Source organism: Struthio camelus, chromosome 3 (genome assembly GCF_040807025.1).
Source record: "Struthio camelus isolate bStrCam1 chromosome 3, bStrCam1.hap1, whole genome shotgun sequence".
NCBI lineage: Eukaryota > Metazoa > Chordata > Aves > Struthioniformes > Struthionidae > Struthio > Struthio camelus.
In genome coordinates this window covers 38,492,855-38,507,575 of record NC_090944.1, presented here as the reverse complement: position 1 = coordinate 38,507,575, position 14,721 = coordinate 38,492,855, and the positions used below count along the sequence as shown (strand labels likewise).

At 35.5% G+C, this 14,721-nt stretch overlaps 1 protein-coding gene across 1 annotated transcript in view; it reads left to right on the top strand.

Annotated features, from left to right (window-relative positions):
* EYS (eyes shut homolog) overlaps positions 1-14,721 on the top strand; it is a 1,042,686-nt gene that overhangs the window by 103,974 nt on the left and 923,991 nt on the right. Inside the window, exons 3-4 of the mRNA XM_068937477.1 lie at positions 2,828-3,689; positions 5,907-6,020. Coding sequence (XP_068793578.1) covers positions 2,828-3,689; positions 5,907-6,020 — 976 coding nt within the window. The remainder of the gene's footprint in view (positions 1-2,827; positions 3,690-5,906; positions 6,021-14,721) is intronic.

Sequence of the window (14,721 nt, the reverse complement as noted above, 5' to 3'; positions counted from 1 at the left end):
AGCTGCCTGTCAGCTCTTCTCATAGAAGTTTGATCCAAGGTCACAGCCACATCATCCAACAGCACATCCAACCCTCAGCACAGGCCACCAAAAAACAGAGTGTGTGTGGGGACTGAGGGCAGCATGCTTAGGGCCCTGGCATGCACACACAGTCTTCTTCAACATGAGCTGATTTATTGTCTTCTTTAATAGATTCTTCTTTTTTTTTTTTTTTGAGAGAGAGAGAGATTCTGTGGGTATTTCTCAAATTTCATTTAAAGTGAATTTTATTTTTATCATTCAAATTTAATAATTATTATTAATAAAAATTATAGTTAATACAAATGTGGCCTGAAATTAAGATATTGAGCTGGAATAAAAATAACCTGGGATTCATTTTTGCCATTAGATGACTTCCCGGGGGTCACACATTAAGCTTTCTGCTTCAGTTCTCCATTAGTAAAAAGGAGAATATTATGCTTCTTTTCACTTAGCCTTCTGAAACTTTTCTGTTTAGAGTTGTTCCCTCTTCAAGCGCAGTATCGTACTATGTGTCCATACAAGTCCTAGTCCTGGATTTTTCTCGATGCTGTTGCAAAACAGATAAAAGTACCTAGTCTTTAGCAATTATATGGAAGCATATAGGGTTATAGGTAGGCAAATTTTCTTGCCTAATTCAGACCTAAAATATGATAATTCTTATAATCACTTTCAATTTTCATCTCATGACATCTTTTTGTCTCATGATTTATGACATAGTCATGTTCTATCATTCATATTCTTGTGGCTTTTTATTTTCTTTGTTGATTTTTATTGTGATGTGTGTTAGTCTTCTAACTCTGCGTCATACTTACCTGTTTACTTTTCTCGCTCTTCATTATTGAACATTTTTTCTCCCGTTTTTATCACTAAGAAACCAATCTTTATTCTCTCTTGATATTTATTTTCCATGTATTTCTACCCTTGGTTTCCCGCTACTTTCATAAGCTGTTTTCAGCTTCTTATTGTTGAAATTCTTATACTCCCACAGTAATCTGCTTCAGCTACCTGAAGACTGATAATGAATTTTTCAAAGGACAGGGAGTATCAACATTTATAATGATCCTGATTATTTATTATAAAAAAAAAAGAGAGAGAGGGAGTTTTAGTCTGTACAAATATACCTTTATGAGGAAGCACCCTTCTTTATCAGTAAACATAAAGCCTGTATATGATATCAGAACTATGAATATCCATTGCATGGATGAAAGGCAAAATATTTTACAGATGGGCAAAGATTCTTCCATATTAAGCATGCCATAGCTTTCTTTTCCAGGTATCTAAAAAGAAAGATAACCTTTTATAAACATATATTTTAATAACACCTGACAAAATCTCATTATGAAAAAAGTGTGTAAAGATGAGTTACTGAATGTGGGATTTCTAAATATTCAATAATATAGAACATAGACTTTTACATCTGATAATAGCCACAGAGGTAATAACAGCTATAATGGATATAATAGTTCAACACTGCTAGTTTAAAAGAAAAATTTCTATATGATCCAAAATACACATTTGCTAGCACATTATCTAATGCTGTCATTGATTATCATGTGATTCTGAAGATAACGGAATGTCTCAGAATAGAAAGATTTTGAATGTTGTGTAACAAGGATAGTCATTTTCTTGCAGATCTATATTCTTTCTTTTGCTCTATAGGGAGTTAGTTCCCAGGGTGGAAAGAGAGAGACAGAGACAGGAATTAGGAATTAGCATACTTGCGTGGCTATGGAGCTAAGTGGTTAGTATATTCAACTGTTTGAAGGCAGAATTGGTACTCAGTAACTAAATGAAAACAAAAACTGTTCTAGGAGGGAGAGCAAAACCTACTTTCTACCCCTTCTGAGTTTAATACCCCAAACCTGAAGTCTGAGTCAAGCTCTTTCACTCATTTTCTGGGCCTCATAGTTCTTGTATGCCTGGCTGCACGCTTACCCTGCTTTAGGAGGAGTGGTGGAAAGAGGCTTTATCCTAGTAGCATGAGTGTACTACTGAGTTGGGGTTCAATCTCTAGATGTCTCACCCCTCACAAGTCATTAAACTGCTAAGCAAAAGTAAGCTTTTATTACTACTAGTTAGTCGTAGTTCACAGTTTCTTCGAAGGCTTAAATAGTATTTAGGTGATCACTCCATTGCACAAAGGCCATTTGGCCAGGTTCACATGCACGAAGATCTACTAGTAGAGTCCAATAATACATCGACTCAAATAGTGAAAGATACTTTGAAGCAAAAGAAGAGAGAGACGGAGACAGAGAGACAGAAAAGGTGTGTTTGCATATTTTCTTTACTGAAGCCATAATTCATATATCTGCATCTTCAGAATATCTACTTTCACCATAAACTAATGATATGTCATTATCAGGAAAAACATATATGGTTAAAATTCATGATTAGGGCTTAGATGTTCTGGTTTACTTCTCAGTTTTGTCACAGAAGTCTTATCTGACCTTGGTTATCTTCAGTCTCTATCAAGCTTATTTTACCTCTACACAGAGGCAAAAATATGGGAGGGAAGAGTGGAAGGGTGATTTTAAGTTTTTTCTCTTTTCATATGTTAGTACATTTGCCAGCCAAGTGCAAATCAAATCTTTAGCAGAAACAGAATTAGGAATAGATTCTGACTTCAGTTACGCTGATGTAACGCTGATCAATTAAGCAGACTTATTCCAGTTTTGCATCAGTGTAACTAAACGCAGACCTTGCTTTGTTGTATATTTTTTATGTTGTATATTTTTTAATGTGGCTTTGATATTTTACTGTATTTGGTGTGTAAACAGTAATGTTTTTCTCTCTTTGAATTTCTAAGATGCAACAAGAAAGAAAATACAAAGGAATCTTAGGCAACAAGTGTTCTAAAGCTATCTTCAGTAACGCTGCAGTTGTGAGCAGAGACTCATATTTACCACATGAAACAATGAGTGCAAAATCAACAGTTCTCCTAGTAGTGTGCTTTCTTCAAATCTACACTGTAAATGGACAGATAACATGTGAGAGGCAAATGACTGTCGAATGGCGAATGGAACCAAAACCCAGCATAATAGAATGGACACTAAGGGAAAACATCTGCTCAGACTTTTACACAGAGTGCTGGAATATGGATAAAAGTGTTACTGGGAACATCTCAGAAGAGCAAAATCTCCTTGTCCCACAAATATGTCCCTTACAGCTTCAGTTAGGTGACAGCCTCTTCATCTCCTCTGAGCCATCCTTTCAACTGCTTGGAAAGAATTTGGCAAATGTCTCCAGGGAAGAATTTATTACTTGCCCTAAAACTGATATTCTTCAAGAGCAGCTGATTTTTGTTTGCCAGGTCAGAGGGCTGCACCAAGTTGACCCCAAATGGCTCGGTGCTGGAACTCATTACTTTGCAGAGCGGCTTCCCAATGGCCCGCTGCTGTGCAACAAGGGCCTTCGTCTGAACGTAACTGTGAAGCAGCAGTTCTGCCAACAGTCTCCACATGCACCGTTATGCTCTGGACATGGAAGATGTCTAAGCCATGTTTGGGAAAACGCATATAATTGCCATTGTTTCCCACAGTACTCTGGAAGATTCTGCCAGAAGTTTGATATGTGCTCCACTAAACCTTGCCACAACCATGCCTCCTGTAAGGCGATATCACAGCTTCCTGGAGATTCTTATGAATGCACTTGTCCTCCGCAATTTTCAGGTATTTTGTTTTCTTCTAGGAATAAATATTACATAGGTAATATGTATTCTTTAACGTATAGTAAAAAAGTGCATCATTAGCAAAGTTTTTCTGTAGCTTGATTGCCCATCGCCACTACCACACTGCACTAAGTCTCTTTTACACGTAGCCTCCTGCAGGAGACTGTGCCACCATTTAAAGACAGTTTCTACCCACTTACGTTGATGCATGCATTGTGGGGAAAGACTAAATAACTTTTCCCCATGCTTCTCTCCCACTTAAGCAACTTAAGCAGATGTACTTAAGGCAAGTACTTGTGTACTTACATAAGTAACAGATTTTGTTATCTGTTTGCTTAGCAGTTCAAGCTCTCTCACCAAATAATAGAAATTGTTTCAAGTCAGACCAACTGAACATAGTTGCCTAACCAAAATGCTGAAAAACAGGAAATGGTTTGGCTGGAATAAAAATATCATTCGACCTGCCATGCTAACTCCTTTTTCAGTTTCAAGCCTTTTGTAATCAAATTAGAGAAAATTACAAAATCAGAATTTGTATCCAGTTGAAAAGTCAAAAACTTAATTAGGAATGCAAGCAAAATAAAACACTTAGCCTTTTCCAGATTTTTTGCTTTATAAAGTTCCTTTCAAAAGGAATTTTTTAAACCTACTGTTGCCACCAAATGACATTTTTTGCAAATAAAAAACTTCACTTAATTCTATCTAGGAAATATTGCAGTACTTCTCACCAGGTTTTTCTCCCAAGTCCATTGAGAGAACTGAATTTGGGTTTAGGATCAGTCTACCAGAGACTACATAATTTTTACATACATTCTTACCTAACCATGTTCTTCTTACCTAACCATGTTCTTCATTTCAAAGAGGAAGAGAAGGGGATGAAGGAAGTTGTGGGTATATTTTTTACTGCATTCAGATCAGTGGAGTTCAGGAATCCTTTAAAAAGTAACCAAAGTAATCATTTACATCACAAAAAGAAGTGATGTAGCTCTTTCTAAATTTGTGGAGCAGAATCCTAGCAATGTTCCTTGTGTGAACTGTAGTTCTGTACTGTCCCAATAGCAATGCCATGCTGTGAGAGACAGCTGATGAGTCAGGAACAAATGAGGTTCACAGAACAGAGAAACAAAGGTTATATTGCATTAAGTTTGCTATAATTTATTTTTGATTACTTTCAAATGGCATAATAATTTTTTTACTAATGCATTTGCAAAAAGAAGATTATGCTGATATGAATATGTCAGTGTAATGAAGAGTATTTTTCATAATTATTCAGAGTTTAGTAAAAATTGTGGAAAACATTCATGGTAGAAAACATTGATGCAGTATGCTTTTTAAATCCTTTGAGAGCTCTGAGGGGTAACTGTGTAAGATGCTTTGAAAACAGTAACAACAAGGGCTTAGCACTACTTTAATTCAAATTGACGGAACGATTCATAAGCACTTCTATGAAAACCAGTGACCACGCTTAATGCTTCTGTCAAGCAATGCTTGAAATATTCTGCTAGCCTATATGGTACAGTGTTAGCTTATACCATCACTTCGTACTGACAGTATTAGTTCAGTAAATAAGATGTATGTAAACAAGAAGAACTAGAATATTAAACCATTAAGTATTATGGTTGTGGTTATGCAAGTGTAAGGGAGGAAAGAGTTTCTCCCATAATATAAAATATATTAGAAAGTAGAAAAGTTGACAAAATGTGAATAATAATACCATAGCAACAACTCAAATGGCAAGCCTAATTATATGGTATTTAGACCCATATGCTGTAATAGCATAAGCAGTTTATAATTTGAAGAGTGATTTCAACAAAGCTGCATATTAAGAAAAATCAATTCAAACTTGACACTACCTGAGAATAGGTCTTTGTTCCTAACGCTGGAAGAAACTATAACCTACATTCATGTCACAAAGAAATAAATACCTACTGTACCTTTAGCATTCCTGGATTTTAAGTTATGTGCAAATTTGTAACTATATGGCAGATGAGGCTGAATGCAGTAGCTAGTATTACAGCAGCCCAGCATATTTTTGCCTTACTTTAAAGCTTCAGTGGTTTTCAGTGGTGTGATCAATATTACCACAAATATCTACCTACCTACCTATCTACTGGCCTATATATCTAATAAAATGTTTTATTTTACATATAAATTTGACATTTATGGAAAAATATAAATATTTACAAAGTACACTCTTTCTGTTATCTCCTTTAAACAGGTAAAAATTGTACAGAAATAGTTGGACAGTGCCAGCCACATGCATGTTTCAACGGTAACTGCAGCAATGTTACTCCAAACACTTTTCTTTGTGAATGTGACAAAGGCTTTACAGGTAAGAAACACCTTTATTTCCTAGGTTGCACAAGTAAGTGTGAACTTCTGTTTTACTGAAATAGTTATTTTAAATGATTGTTGCACAGTTTCCAGGTTTGTTAGATTTCTTGAATTTGGCTTGCTTGAAGTCCTTTATTCTAAAGGATTCATGTGGACTAACAAAACTGTAGAAATTATAGAGGCTTTTCATACTTGGATCTCGTCTGTGAGGATCTGCCTTCTGTCAGTGATATGACAATGGAAGACTTTTAATCTCCAACTCACTGGTTCTCAAATACAGAGTTTCCAAGAATAGTGTCAGAAGTGATTACTGGATGGTTTAGGATTATTATGCTATCTATATTCATAGTTTTTGTATTCTCTTAATAGATATGCTAGAGAAATAAGGTAGAAACAATTTCAAGAGTCTATAATCTCATGATTTAGTGGAGTGCCTCTTGATTTAAAAAAAAAAAAAAACCTCTCAGAAGCTAATCAGTTTACTACAATTAATTTGACAGATAAGATGCTTGTGTGAGAAAAGCATAATCAGGGTCGGGGAGAGAACACCTTTCCAGATACAGAGAACCTGAACCCACAGTGACATGAAAATAGTTCAATACACTCAATTCTGGTGAGGGAGGTATGGCAGCAATCATTGTAGTGTAGTCTCCAGGCATCTGGAAAGAACATCAATTTACATTGAGGAAAGGAGACTGTGAGTGAGAATTAGCTCCCTGTTTCTTTTCTAGCTACCTACAAGGAAATGGAGAGTCCTTTCTTGTCTCTGAGAATAATACCACAGGAGGAAGAGGTAGACTCTCAGGAATTTACCTCTTTTTCCTGCTCTGATAAAATTTACCTCAGCTCCCACTGTAACAGGGAAGTATGTCAGAGTTCCTTGCATCAGGGTTGATTGGCTAACACACAGTATGGTTTTGCAATTATTTTCTGACTGAATGTGGTTATTTTGAGTCTACATTTCTTCCTGTGATCCTGTGTAAAACTGTCTGCCAGTATTAAGGTGATTTCAATAATAATAAAAAAACCCTTGTTTATGAAAACTGACATTTTTCAGTTGTTATTCCACTGTAGCTGCATTATATTCTCAGTCAAGATGAGTTCTATAATTCTTAATCTTGCATCTAGAATGCTATTTTAATTGTGTGAAGCTGGCAGCAAATTCGAAGCATTCCTTTCTTTTGATGATCCATTTGGTGCCAGGATTGCGCAAATGATATTTAAGATTTTATAAACTTTGGCATACTTTTTCCTAAAATGAGGTAAGAGACTGGCAGTATCCAGTTTACAAGATTTGAATGAAAATATGAAATATTCTCGTCACTGTAAATTGTTGAGACATAAATAAAAATATAATAATATTATATATTATTTACAAGTATTCATTCTTTTTTTTATTAGAATAGGTAAAGGTTACTTCGTTCAGGTTATTGTATTCACTATAACAGAATGCCCTGTTGGACTGACAGTTGTATACATTCATATCAGTTATGTTTTTTTAGTCTGTATTAGTTGCTTAGTTCATTAACTGATCTCTCAAGCCTTTCTTCACTGCTTCCTATAAGAAAATCTTTATTATATCTTAACAACAAACAGCGAACATTAGACAAGCCATTATTTTTATGACTGAATACTCCTATTCATGTGAGAATTTGTGCCCGTCTCCAAAAGAGGACAAAAGAACAATCCAGGGAACTGCAGGCCTACCAGCTTTACTTCAGTCCCTGAGAAAATCACGGAGTAAGTTCTTTTGGAACACATTTCTGGCACATTAAGGAGAAGAAAGTGATTTGGAACACTCAGCATGAATTTACCAAGGGTAAATAATGTCTGAACAACCTGATTAACTTCTATGATAAAATGCAGTGGATATCATTTACTTTAACTTCAGCAAGGCTTTTGACACAGTGCCCCACAATATTCTTGTATGCAAGTTAGGACATTACAGGTAAGATGGATGGACAACTAGATGGGTAAAGAACTGGTTAGATGATTGGGCTCAGAGGATAGTGGTTCTTGGGTCATGCTCTACCTGGAGGCCAGTAACAAACAGATTACTGCAGGGGTCTGTCCTGGGACCTATCCTGTGTAACGTCTTTTGAATTACTTGGAAGAAGTGATGGAATGCTTGTCCGTAAAGCTTGCAAATGTCAGCAAACTGGGGAGGAACAGTCAATATACTTGAGTGCAGAGCTTCCACCTAGAAAGACCTGCACAGGCTAGAGATAGGGGCCGACAGAAACATTATGAAATTCAGCAAAGACGAGAAGCCCTGTACCGGGGAAGGAAGAACCCCTGTCAACAGTATAGGTTGGTGAGTGACTGGCAGCTCTGCTGAGCATGCTTAGCGGTCCTAGTGGGCAGTGAGCTGAACATGTGCCAGTCGTGTGCCCTGGCAGCAAACCAAGTCTATCATGACCAGCTTTAACAAGAGCATAACCAGTAGAGTGGGATCATCCCCCTTTACTGAGCACTCAGTGGACCACATCTAGAATACCGTGCCCAGTTTTGGTTTTCCTCAGTATCCTTGTTTTCTTTCACCTCTGTCATAAACTAGTCTTCTATAGAAATTTTATTCTCCTGCACTTTCACCATGATCCACAGATAATACTTATCCTTATTTTCTGTGTAACCGAGTGAGGCAACTTAATGACAGGTGAAACTGATCTGATGATTAAGAGACTCAGCTCTTCTCCAGACTACATTCCTGTTCCATGCCAGAGACCACAACATCTGTCAATCACATATGATCCAGACATGAAAATAAAAATGGGAAGCCTGTCTCCCTGTTTCCTGATCTAACTACTATACGCACTTCTTTAGTATTTGTTTTAACTCAGACAGTTAAATACGGAGTTCACAACAACTCTTTCATATTGTGTTTAATTTGGGTACCTTAATCAGGACCCTAAGTTTTCAAGGGGTCATGGTATTTCCAGAGAGTGATCTGAGGAGCTGAGTCCACTTCAGCTACTAGGGAGCCTTTGGGTTCAAGAGTTAAGTTAAATCCTTTAAGTCAGATGGTGAGAATAAATGACAGTGCTTTTCATATTTCATTGAGGCTAAAGCAGTCCAGGCAATAATCACTTGACTGGTAGATAATTCTAATGCAAATAGCTATATCTGACTATACAAGCACGATATAGATTAATCTACTTTACCTAATAATAAAGATATGTACATAATAAAAACCTATTGGAGTTACACCAAATGACATGAATTAGTTTATCTGATCTAGTAGATTTTAGCTTTCTTAAAAGTACTTTCCTGGGATGATTTTATTGCACACTTCAATAATCTATTTTTTAAAACTTCCTGTGAGTTTTGATAACCTTCTTACATCAGACAATGCTCTTTACTTTTATTATTAGGAAACCATCATTGATTAATAAATCAATTTCAGTAGAATGAGTATATCTCTGATAATAGTGTCTGATAGACAAATATAATTATTCTGGGATAACACCGGACATGTATGGTTCGTGTATTTAATCTTGATTACTGAACAGAATAGCTTCAATTGCTGAGTAGCTTAGTGATCCTTTGGTCTCTGTAAAGGAGTTAGCTAACTTGCACTCAAGTTTCATTATTATGAAAGTTATGTTAGGACAAATTCCAGTAACCTTTCCCAAGCTTGAATGTAAATCAAGACCTTGGACAGTAAATTGTACATTTCACTGACATACTAATTCAATATGCCAACTGGTAAGCCTTTAACAAAATGAATTGTAATAAATTATTTAAAAAAATGGAGAAGATTACAGATCATGAGATGAATAACAATACTTGATTCTACAGTAGGAATGGAAATTGCCCAATTATAAGAGAAGTAAGACTGTCAGTTCTAAAATAACTCTGAAATAGATGGCAATGTGCAAACATTTGTGAGTGCCGTAAGATTTTGAGTATACTGCTATAATACCCTTCAGGGATGTATGCTTGAGCTGTGATAAGTGAATAGTTTAGCTGATGAAATCCAAAGCAGAATACCAAAAGATGGCTTAATTCAGAAAATGTTTTTTGCTGATCTTTTCTCTTCAGTTATGCAAAAGCATGATGTTTGCCAATATTGGCACCAACCTCAACTTAAAAATATGGATGAAAAAAGTTCGTGTATATGAAGTGATTTAATAACAGTTTTATTTTGAAGTAAAAACGTAGGAAAATTATTTTTAAATTGTTGTCTCAAAATTCATTAAAAGCCAAGATCCAGATGTACTTGGACCATATGTTAACATCCATAGAACGCATCATCACTTAGCAGTTATTTACTATGAAGACAGATATTTGATCACTTGTGTTGTTCAGAATAACTCTGAGATAGCGTGGTTCAGGAGAAACTAAATCCCTTTTCCTAAAGTGTTTTTTTCAAATGAATAATTTTCTAAAATATTCTGCTTCAGGAAAGGGTTTTTTTTTTTTCTTTTCCTACAAAATTATGGGTGCAACTAGCTTTTGCATGCTACAGAAGGACATCCCTGCCTCTTTTTTCCACGTTTAACTGCTTTCCATCATTTGAAGATAGTTCTGAGAAAATGACCTTTGGATTCAAATAAACAAGTAATCAAAGTAGTAACCCAAAGATGGAAAGTTTTTTGGCATACTGTTTGCCTACAGGACAGTTGAACATAATGTCCAGTGTGTGAGAATATATTCACAATAAACAGTTTGGCAGCTCATGTGTTGCATCTAACAACATTATGGTTAGGATGAGGTTCAAGAGAAAGCGAAAGCCTAGAACTGCAGTTTTAGTGGTGTTGCAAATGGGCTGTGAAAGGAAGAACCATGCTGCAAAAAGAATTGTCCCGAGAGGTTCTTAATCCAGGAATTCTCACAAGTGCTTGTGCTAGGGCTGAGACCAAGCCTAGGGTTAGGGTTAGGGTTCAGTTTAAGGATAGATTTAGGTTTTGGAGAGAGAGCAGCTCAGAGCCACTGTGAGGCTGCCTTGAGAATATGTTCATGTAAGCAACATTTGCGGTCTAGGGTCACAAGACCACAATAGGACTACAAATTACCCATGCAATAAACTCATTAAATGCATCTTTCTTCATCATAAGTGAGATTCCTTTAAATACTAAATAGTATTTAACGAATAGTATAAGATTCTGTTGAGTTCCAGTCAAGATATCGATCCTTCTGTTTTTATCTGCAACAGTGTATCTTCTATATTGTATGCACAGCTGTTTATTCAAAGTAGTGTACTGGGACACACTGGAACATTATTGCTTACCTTTAGAATCAACACTAATAAGGAATAAAATTTATTAATGTGGTATTTTTTTCCCAGTACAATTCTTATGCCTTCTGTTGTAGAATTCATACTGTTCATCTGTAGCGTAACGTACTAGAATAATGTCCTCTGTGTCAACAGGCAAATTATGTTACAAACAATAAAATATTTATACTTAAGTGAGGATGCTAAAGTATGCAATGACCTCATGCTATCCTATGTCTGAAAAAGGTCTTTAAATGCACCTAGGTTTAATTAGTCATTTTTTATAATGGCTACACAAAATAATGCCAAAGTATTTAATTCAAATTATTCATAGCTTCATTTGCTAGTTAAAATATTATTATATAAGAACATAGAAATTAGTATTGACAGCTTTGTCATTGGAGTTGAAAATTATTTCATTTAGATTAGCTCAAAGAGCTAGCTATCAAAGAGTTGTTTTTTGAACAAAGTTGAATGAAGAATGCAATAAAGACACTTTTTGAGAAGGTGAGGTCCAGGGCTGTTACTGTCAAATCTGAGAGTAGCAACTCAATTTTTTAAATATTTTTATTAAAAAAAACAAGATTCTTATTTGAAAATTAACACCTTCTATAATGATATTTGTAACATAAAGTACTGATTTGCTGGAGTTACCTAACTTGTGTCTCATATACATCCATCTCTGATATATAATGATATCAAATGTTCATGTGTGTTCCCTGGTTTGTAACACCAATGGACTCTGCATTAAATAACTAGAGATGGCAAGAGATTATCCTTTGAGAACAGCTTGTATTCTCAGATCCTCAGTGCGCAAAAGTGAGTCTCTTCAAGCATACTATTCAGTCATTATTAACAAGCAGTTTTAGCAGAATGGCTAAGCCTGTGAACCCATAGTGTGGTCACCCCGATAAGACATACAGAGTGGTGTGATTGATGTCATCTTGGAGCTAGCATTGGTTTGTATCTCAGCTAGTCATCTACAAAGTTAAGATTCTTAAATTTAAGTGCCTACCTGCAGGTAGTTGCATATGAACTAAATGTCCCAATTCCTATTCTATTCAGTGGATACCTAGTCAATACAGTAAATGGAGCTAAGAGAGTTAATTAACTAAGTGGCTCATGTTTAGGGTCTGCTGAATCACTCTCTAAGACCCATTGACCTGTATTGGCTAGTTTACAATTGAAAATAGTGAGAGTTTAAAAACCCCATGCATGCATAGTTCTACCTAACCATGTAGCTGTATAACCACCTGAATTTAAGTATTTTAATCTAGAACTGAACTCATCCCTAGCACTCCTTTACAGAGCAACAAATTATGTTTCCTCTGAATAATTGATCTTATCCTAGATGCTACCCCAATTATAATAAGTTTCTAGATATTGAAATGTAGGCACTGTCACTAAGTGTATTAACAAAAACCAAATTTTTTCACTCTTTCTTTCTTCATAAATAAATATATTTAAATATCTAGAACATTAAATGAAAATAAGCTTTCATTTACACCTTTTTCCACAATATGGACATAAGTCTTTATAAAACTCCTTCTCCTAAATAGCATTTCCGTGTTCTCCCTGTACAGATGTCTAAATATAAATATTTCAACAGTTTGACATTACTGCAAGTGTGACTGAGATAATTCGTATTTTAATTTGCAATCGTATAGAAGTATGAATATTTCATAGTTTAATTTTTAAAGATGGATATAATGGCAAAGAAAATATAATTTTTAAATATTTTTTTCTAAGAATCTATTATAATGATGAATTAACTGTTTCCCTTAATAAGAATTCATATGCTCTGTGCAGAGTTGTACAAAATTCTCCATACGAGCCTAAAATGTATTTTTAGGTAAAAGCATCTTTAGGATTATAGGTTTACAATTTCATTTTAAGTTTCCCAGCTGTAAATCACATTATACAGAAAAATCTCCCAAACCCTTATATGCAGAATTACAAAAGATAATTTGTACTGATTTTCTGTAATCTCTGCCTCAAGAGAGGTAAATTTAAAATGGCAATAATGACAGATGAGATGTAATTTGTCCTCAAATACTGAATTTCTTACTTTAGCCTATCACTAGAGATCTCTGAATCACAGACACAGCAGTTATAGAGTTACAGGTATGGAGTAGAAGGGTCAGATTTATCCCCGAATCCAGGGACTCTCTTTTTGCCAACCATAAGATAACTGGTGCATTTGAATAGCTTACAGTTGGTAAGTCACTGGGAAATGGATCATAATAGCCCTGAATAACTAGGAAAGAACAGATTTGTGTCAGGACTCATGTCTAAAGGCAAGTTCTCAGTAAGTAAAGGCTAGTAGGAAATAAAGTATAGGGTAACTGGCTAGGAAAGGAGATGAAAATCTATGTTCAGTGCTGACTTATAAGATGTGGAGGATTACATGGAAGACTGGTAAGAGATAAGCATATGGAAAAGGCTGGTAATATAGTTTAGAAAGAAAGTACAAAAGAGTTAGATATTACTGAGTACTGCAGGAAAGTAGGGCTCGGAGAAAATTTATAAACAGTAAGGCTGTTTGAATGGCTTGTTACTAGGAATGATTGGTTTAGGGGTGAATGAACTAATTTAATATCAGAGTCTTAAAGTCCTGCAGTAGTAACAAGAAATACCACTTTAAATAGTTCTGTGAACTGATGGTCCCTGGAAGTTTGGCAGCAATGTAAGGTTGGCTGATTATAAAGAAGTTTAGGTCATAGTGTGTTTGGATATTTGTTATAGTCCTCCAGGAACAACAGAACTGAGCAATGAACTTGAGTTATCTATTTATGTATCTCATTCATCCCAAGACAAGTATGATGTGAGTTTACTGTGGTCTTGTGACCCCACCCACTGCTTGTATTAAAAACAAAAGTGGATGGCTCTATGCATCACCTTTCCTCTTAGAACAACGAGCATTGTGTGATCCAGTAACAAACCTCATTTTCATCTCCTTTCTTCCCTACCCATAGATACTTATGTTTTGCAGAACTGCTTATAATCTCTTCCTCAAAGAATAAAACCCAATTACCAGGTTTGCTCGTTTCATCGGTCACGGAGTTTTTCAGCCCTCTGTCCTCCAGACATATTCAGAAACCATTCCCCTCAAATAATGCATCCATTCCTTTGCTAATCTGATTAGATTTTGTGTAGGCAAGCAATAAGCATTGCTATGTGGTTGGCTTGATTAACTAATAACTTGAAGGTGGGAGCTCAGCACTGTGTCCTGCAAGCTTGATAATATTAGAGAGAGAGCTCTGAGATCACCAGAAGTGAATGGCCTATCCTGGTATTGATTAGGAGTTGGTTTATCAAAAAAGATGCCATTCATGTTAGGGTAAAGGGATTCACTAGTTAATCAGTTTAATTAAATATTGAATTCTTCCTTGCTGTAATTGTTGTTAACAAGACTAAAAGTATGAAGGAGTGTTCTACTATTAAATGGTATATTGTGCTATTATATATTATTGTTATATTACAT